General features: G+C 60.4%; 1 protein-coding gene across 2 annotated transcripts; it reads left to right on the forward strand.

The window, feature by feature from the left end:
- Window positions 1–2,920: 2,920 nt before the first annotated feature.
- SP5 (Sp5 transcription factor) lies at window positions 2,921–6,376 on the forward strand. 2 transcript variants are annotated; one of them, XM_045480157.1, is made up of 2 exons: window positions 2,921–4,413; window positions 4,611–6,376. In XM_045480157.1, exon 2 carries the CDS (start codon window positions 4,788–4,790, stop codon window positions 5,757–5,759), a length of 972 nt encoding a protein of 323 aa, XP_045336113.1. In that variant the 5' UTR covers window positions 2,921–4,413; window positions 4,611–4,787; the 3' UTR covers window positions 5,760–6,376. The 2 variants fall into 2 exon arrangements, with proteins under 2 accessions (XP_045336113.1, XP_045336111.1); XM_045480155.1 differs by having other exon boundaries at window positions 2,921–3,908.
- The last annotated feature ends 475 nt before the right edge of the window (window positions 6,377–6,851 follow it).

Here is a 6,851-nt window from a genome sequence, read left to right on the forward strand (position 1 = left end):
GGGTCCCCAGTTGTTGCCAGAAAAAAAAAAAAAAAAAAAAAGAAAGAAAGAAAGAAAAAGAAATGCCCGAGGCGAGATACCAGTCTCGGGCGCGAAATAGTAATCCAGAGTTCTCAGCAAACGCTCTTCTCTGGAATGGATCCGGAGCGTGCTGAGTAGATCCGCGTATCGCGCGAGTGCCCCTGCGGGTTCACCTACCCGCCTCTTCTCGCTGGTGGCACCTGGTCGGCGCTCGCAGCCCGCCCGCGAAGAAACTGCGACGCAAACTTCCCGGCCTCGGAGCCCTGCAGCTAGGAGAGCCGCTCCACTGCGCCTGCCGCTGCGGGGAGGCTAGTATTCAACCTCCCCGCCCCCCGCCGCGGTAAAAGTTTGCTCCATATTCGCCTCTCCCCGCCCCTCCACCTCCGCCCTCCGGCTGGAGGACCACAGAGGAGTTCGCGGGTCCTCTGTGCACAAACACACCCACCAACAAAAGAAAGCCCATTAAATCTTCCCTCCTGTGAACTCGCGCCCCAGCGGATACCTCTTTGAACTGACCCCCGCCCCCGCAGCCCCCGCGCTGTCTGGGGCGCGCCCGGCCCTCCCGGGCTCACTCCTTCCCTCCCGGCTGCGCACTTTTGCAGCGCGCTTGGTCTTTGATGTTTCTTTACATTATGGCAGAGCAGCCACACGCTCTTCCCGGGCGCGGGGCTTTGTGTAACGGAACTGACATCTGGCCTTGATACCTGTATCTCTTGGTGATTGCAACAAATTTCTAAAATAAATATTGTACTTTGATCTCCGGGCATTGCATTTTTAATGGACGCTCCGAACATTACTTCATTAAGAGTAAGTTTTTCAGGAGTCCCCGACTGCAGAGGGAGGGAAGCTTAACAGCAGCTTGTAAAAGTCTTTCTCCAAACTTCAGCTCGTGCTTGGGAGGGCTGCAGTCGTGACGGGTTTTCACAAACGGAGGTAAGGCCTACAGCAAGGACTTCAACCAAGGCAAGAGAGGGCCTACTGTGCGCCCCACTGCCTTAAAGATTTTGCTTATATTACCTCTTTAAAGCCCACAAGCACTCCATAAAATGAGCACTATTATAACCCCCATTTACCAATTGGGAAACTGAGGCACGAAGAGGCTAAGTAACTTGCTTGCCAAGGTCACCAACTAGAAAGCGGCAACTAGAAAATCTGGGTTCAGGTTTTTCGGAGTCTGACCTCTTAACCAGCAAGCACTACTCTCTTTTGCCTCCTGGCCGCTGGTGGTGGTTAAAATGGCTAATGGGGGCATCTTGGGAGGAAAAAGTTTTCTCCTGTAACAACTACGCAGATGTGAATAGGCTTTTCTTGCGTTTGTGTTAAAATAGTGAACATATTCGGCAAACAGACTCCTTTCCAGCCTGCTTGGCCCAGACCGGCCTGACTCTAGGGGACAGAGGGGTTTGAAGAACTGAAAGGAGCCAGAGAAGAAACACTCTAAGGGACGAGACTTGCTTGACAGTTCGGACGTGTGCAGGGGCGAGTGTGCGCCACCAAACTCCCTGGCCTCTGATTTGCATCCGAGAAAGGGCATCTTCGGGTCCCAGGCTTCACGGGGACTCAACCCGTGGATGAGGCGTGGAAAGGGGTACGATTGCCAGGCCACGGAGCAAAACACTAAGTCCCCTCCCCTTCCCGGCTCCCAGAGTACCTGGACCTCATCTTCGGGAGCTTCGGACAAGTGAGCTGTATGGTGGTCACTGCTCATCCTTCCTGGGTTAACACCTTGGGGGGGGGGCGGGGGGGCAGGGCGGGGGGCGTGCTTGCTCATAGTATTTGGTCCGCAGGTGGCCCACTCTTCTTCCGCATGATGTTTCTATTTCGAAGACAGGCCCTGGGCTCGGGGAAATGTATGTCTGGTGGGCGTAGCATCCCGACCCCTGATGGGAATGCAGAAGGCACCAGGATACAGCCCAGTCTCCGAATCAGAAGTCTGCTGGAGTCGGGCTAACCGCGGGCGCCGCACCACGAGTTGGACCACACGGTCAGTCCTCCCTTCAGTCCTGGCCACGCGCAGGAAGGCCGGACGCAAGAAAGCTCAAAGAGCCCCCGCACAGCCGGCGGCCTCGGAGAGAGGAGCCCGTGTCTGCGGGGAGGCCGGGCGTGGAGCGCGGTCCGCCAAGCCCAGGCGGCCTGCTCGGTTGCACCGCCACGTGAGCGGCGGCAGCCTGCGGGAGGCCTCAGCTGCCCTTCCGGCCCTTAATCCCCTCCAGTGCCGTGAGGACTCCGCGGTTTTCCGCCCGCCTCCTCCTCCTCCCGCGACCCCTTGCTCCCAGGTGCGGAGATCCCTGCGTCCGCACCGACTTGGCAGGACGCGCCTGGAGCCCGGGCCGGACAGGGGCAGGTGGCCGGCCGTCCTTCCGCGGCCGGGCATGCGGGCGGGCCAGCGAGGGTTCAGGGTGAGCTTTTCCCTAACCCGGGGCGCACGCCCCGCGCCTGAACTTTCTTCTCTTTACAAAGGTGACGGGAACAACAGTTTTTATCGACTTTTCTTTCCGGTTAAAGGGCCTCCCTCGTACTGTTTGTGGTTTGTTGGACAACAAAAGGTTTCCTCGACCGCGCCTTACTTTTTCCAAGTAGTTCCCCGGTAGGTGTGTGCGGCTTGCAAAGAGCGCTCACTCGCCGGACGGGGCTTGGAGGGAGAAATTGCCGGCACTGCGGGAGGCTTCGGTGGGGGCCAATAGCGGTCAGCTGTTTGCCCGGCCCTTCGCGGTGGTCCAGGGCTGCCTGCCTGAAGACAGAAGAGCGACGTACAGTTTTTTCCTCTGGTGTATATCATGGGTTGCTCTGGGTGTCCTGCCAAGCTCAGCTGTGGTGGTAAGCGCGGTCCGGGTGTTTTTCCCAGGCTCACTATTTGCAAAAGTTGTGGCCCAAGAAAACTTCCAGGTCGCCAGCAGGAATGTCACAAGAGAGCTACAGTGGCTTGTCAGGCGGGCGGCCCAGGAGCGTGCGCGCTACCCACCGCCGCCCTGGGCGGCCGCCTGGCCCCGCCCCGGGTCAGAACCCTGCCCGCGGCTCCACCGCGACGGGCGGGGGTAGAGGGCACGCGGCCGGCCCGGCGAGGTGCGTCCCACGCTCCGCCCCGGGAATTCCCTGGGGTCCGCGGTGTGCGCAGGCTGCTGGGTGTGCTGTTCCGGTGCGGGGTGTGTAAGTACTGGAGGAGGGGGGAATTACCCTCATCTCAGTCTCAAAGTCCCTCGCCCTGAAGCCAAAGGCAGATTTCTCTGGAGATAACAAAGACACTTTGTCACTTTGGGCGCTGCCTCGGTGCAAATCTTTAATTGCAAGGGAGTTGCGGGACAGGGGAGGAGGATCGAGTGTCTCAAGCAACCCAAGCGCGGGTCTCCAGGCGGCAAGGCCCCCTTTGATCAGGAAAATCCAATTATTTGTGTATATACATTTCCCACATAGTGATTACTTCATTAATTGTCCCGCCTTTATCTCCTCCCTTCCCATCCCCCCTAATAATCAGTTCTTTTATCCCGAGCAACAAACACACCATAGGAGCTTTGTGGATTCAAAGGATTTGCTTTCGCTTCTGAAAGAGCCGCTATTCTTTGATGATTGGGTAGCGGCAAACTTCAAAGCCATAAATCTTCCCTCTGACTGGCTGGCGGCCCAGCAAAGTCCTTATCAAATTCTTGGAGGTGATCCTGAAGCGCTCAGACCGCGCGCGGGGCGAGCGAGCGGGGCGCGGCGAGAGGCGCAGGCGGGAGGGCCCCGGAGCGCAGAGAGGGCGCCGGGGAGGGACGCTGGGCGGCCGTTCGTCCTCGCCTTCGGGTCTCCATGCCTCGGCAGCGCCCTGCTCCGCAGCCAACGGCCCGAAAGCTGTAGCTATGGCCGCCGTGGCCGTCCTCCGGAACGACTCGCTGCAGGCCTTCCTCCAGGTCAGGTCTGGGCTCGGAGGGAGATAGGGAAAGGTGGGAAGGGTCGCGTCCGGATCGATCGTGGTACTCTGTGCACCCTGAATCTCAAAGGGACCCTGTTCGGTGGATGCAGCTGGAGTCAGACCTAGTGGTGCCCACGTCAACTTCGCACCTAACCTTGGTGTCTAGAGTGTGGCCTTTGGGGGAGGGACGCACGGATACGAGGGTTGTTCGGGCTTGCGAGTTTGGCCAAGAACAGGGCCCGAGCTCACCCTGCTGGGGCCCTCCCGCTGAATTTCAGGCTGGGGCGGGCGTAGGAGGAGCTCGAGAGTAGCTTAAAAGGTGGGAGGGAGGGCGGATAGGCCGCTGGTCTGTGGGTGTTTCCACACCCTTTCTGACCGCGGAGGCCGGAGCGGCCCGTCGGATCCTTCTCCCCTCCCACCGTGTGCCTGCTTCCTCTGAGTCTGGATGGCGTCTCTTTGCACCAAGTAGTTTAACAGGAAGCGCTCGAGCGCTCCGCGTTCAGGTAGCGCAGGCTCCAAAAGTTAACGGTACTGGTGGGTGCGTGCGGGGGTGCGGTGGGTGGGGGGAGGGACAGCCGGTACGCGGGAGGGGCGGTGATATAATAGCTGGTTTGGGGGTGGCGGGCCGGCCGGAAGACCGCGCTTGGAGCGCTAACCTTTTGTCTCCTCTCCGCCCTCCCCGCCGCCGCCGCCCATGCAGGACCGCACCCCCAGCGCCTCCCCGGACCTGGGAAAGCACTCGCCCCTGGCGCTGCTAGCCGCCACCTGTAGCCGTATAGGCCAGCCGGGAGCCGCTGCGCCCCCGGACTTCCTGCAGGTGCCCTACGACCCCGCGCTGGGCTCGCCCTCCAGGCTCTTTCACCCGTGGACCGCCGACATGCCCGCGCACTCACCGGGCGCGCTGCCGCCCCCGCACCCCAGCCTGGGCCTGACGCCGCAGAAGACGCACCTGCAGCCGTCCTTTGGGGCGGCCCACGAGCTGCCGCTCACACCCCCCGCCGACCCCTCGTACCCCTACGAGTTCTCACCCGTCAAGATGCTGCCCTCGAGCATGGCGGCGCTGCCCGCCAGCTGCGCGCCTGCCTACGTGCCCTACCCTACACAGGCGGCGCTGCCGCCCGGCTACTCCAACCTGCTGCCACCGCCGCCCCCACCACCGCCACCCACGTGCCGCCAGCTGTCTCCCAACCCAGCCCCCGACGACCTCCCGTGGTGGAGTATCCCGCAGGCGGGCACCGGTCCGGGGACCTCCGGGGTTCCGGGGGGCGGCCTCTCCGGCGCCTGCGCCGGGGGCCCGCACGCACCTCGCTTCCCGGCCTCAGCGGCCGCCGCCGCCGCGGCCGCCGCCGCCGCCGCCCTGCAGCGGGGCCTGGTGTTGGGCCCGTCGGACTTTGCGCAGTACCAGAGCCAGATCGCTGCGCTGCTGCAGACCAAGGCCCCCCTGGCGGCCACGGCCAGGAGGTGCCGCCGCTGCCGCTGCCCCAACTGCCAGGCGGCTGGCGGCGCCCCCGAGGCAGAGCCGGGCAAGAAGAAGCAGCACGTATGCCACGTGCCGGGCTGCGGCAAGGTGTACGGCAAGACGTCGCACCTCAAGGCGCACCTGCGCTGGCACACGGGCGAGCGGCCCTTCGTGTGCAACTGGCTCTTTTGCGGCAAGAGCTTCACGCGCTCGGATGAGCTGCAGCGGCACCTGCGGACTCACACCGGCGAGAAGCGCTTCGCCTGCCCAGAGTGCGGGAAGCGCTTCATGCGCAGCGACCACCTCGCCAAGCACGTCAAGACGCACCAGAACAAGAAGCTCAAAGTTGCCGAGGCCGGGGTCAAGCGGGAAGACCCGCGGGACCTGTGAGCCTACCGCGGGGCGACTCGAGGCCTCTCCCGCCTGGGACTCCCTTTCCAGCCCCTCTTTGGGGAGGTTCCGGAGCTCTGTGGGCAGCTGGCGGAGGGAAGACCCAACAGGCTCTCGCGTCTTCCTTCTGCCCTCCTCCCAAAGCAGCGCCCGGGCTCCCAGCTTCCCTGGCCCGGCCTTCGGACAGGGACCCTGTGCCCCGGGGGAACAGGGGAAGTAGGGTGAGGAGCACTGCGTCACGCCAGGGCGGTTTCAAGCTCTTAACCATTCCCATCGTCTAGGAGATCTACAGTTTTGGGGGACCACACTGGGCTGACCTTGTATATAGGAAACACTTGAGTTAAAGCAGAAGGACCTTGGGAGATTTGAAATTGTGGGGTTTTTTGTTTGTTTGTTTGTTTTGTTTTTGTTTTTTGCTAGGACCCGTCCGGGCTTTGTACAGGTTATTTAATAGCTTTGTTAAAGAATAATTATAATAATTATAACGTTAATAAAAATGTTACTTTTGTCCTCAGCTCCATGCAGAGCTACAGCATGAAATGTCTCTGTAAAGCAATCCGCAGTTGCAGCGTGAAAATAAATACGTTAACTCTGGGGTCACCTCGGGACCCGGCTGAGCCAGTCTCATTTGATCTTTTCTTCTTCGGGGAGGCTTTACAAAATGGTCAGATTTCACCGAGAAGACGGTTCCTGTAGACTGCATGTGGGGAGGTTTCTTTGCTTTAGAAGGGTCTGGGAAGGTGTGTGGGGTGCATGGATGGAGGAAGAAGGGCAGGGTCAGTTTTGCGGTAAAGAGGGATAGGGCAAGATTTTCCAGTCACACCTTGAGTTTCTCATGCGGCCTTAGGACTTGACCGGAGACTGTCGGGCTTCTCTTAAAAGTTTGATACCTGCTGTACATACAGTGGACCTTATGTTATCTGGCGAATTCGTGGCTTTCCATTTGGTGGTACTCTAGGGACAGAGGTCACACGGAGCTGTGCTCCCTCCTGGCAGTGGGTTATGCAGGTGTTTGGAGAGATGCTGGAGACTCAAGGATTTGTTCACAGATGAGATTCTGGAGAGTTACAGAGAAACTGGGGGCCCTTCTTC

This window comes from Leopardus geoffroyi, chromosome C1, assembly GCF_018350155.1.
Source record: "Leopardus geoffroyi isolate Oge1 chromosome C1, O.geoffroyi_Oge1_pat1.0, whole genome shotgun sequence".
In the NCBI taxonomy this organism is placed as follows: domain Eukaryota; kingdom Metazoa; phylum Chordata; class Mammalia; order Carnivora; family Felidae; genus Leopardus; species Leopardus geoffroyi.

What these genes read in the sequence shown, in the direction of transcription:
- SP5 (XM_045480155.1), top strand. Translation starts at nt 3,858, where the DNA reads ATGGCCGCCGTGGCCGTCCTCCGGAACGACTCGCTGCAGGCCTTCCTC. An exon ending in CGCTGCAGGCCTTCCTCCAG is followed by an intron (nt 3,909 to 4,610) that starts GTCAGGTCTGGG and finishes CCGCCCATGCAG; the next exon opens with GACCGCACCCCCAGCGCCTC.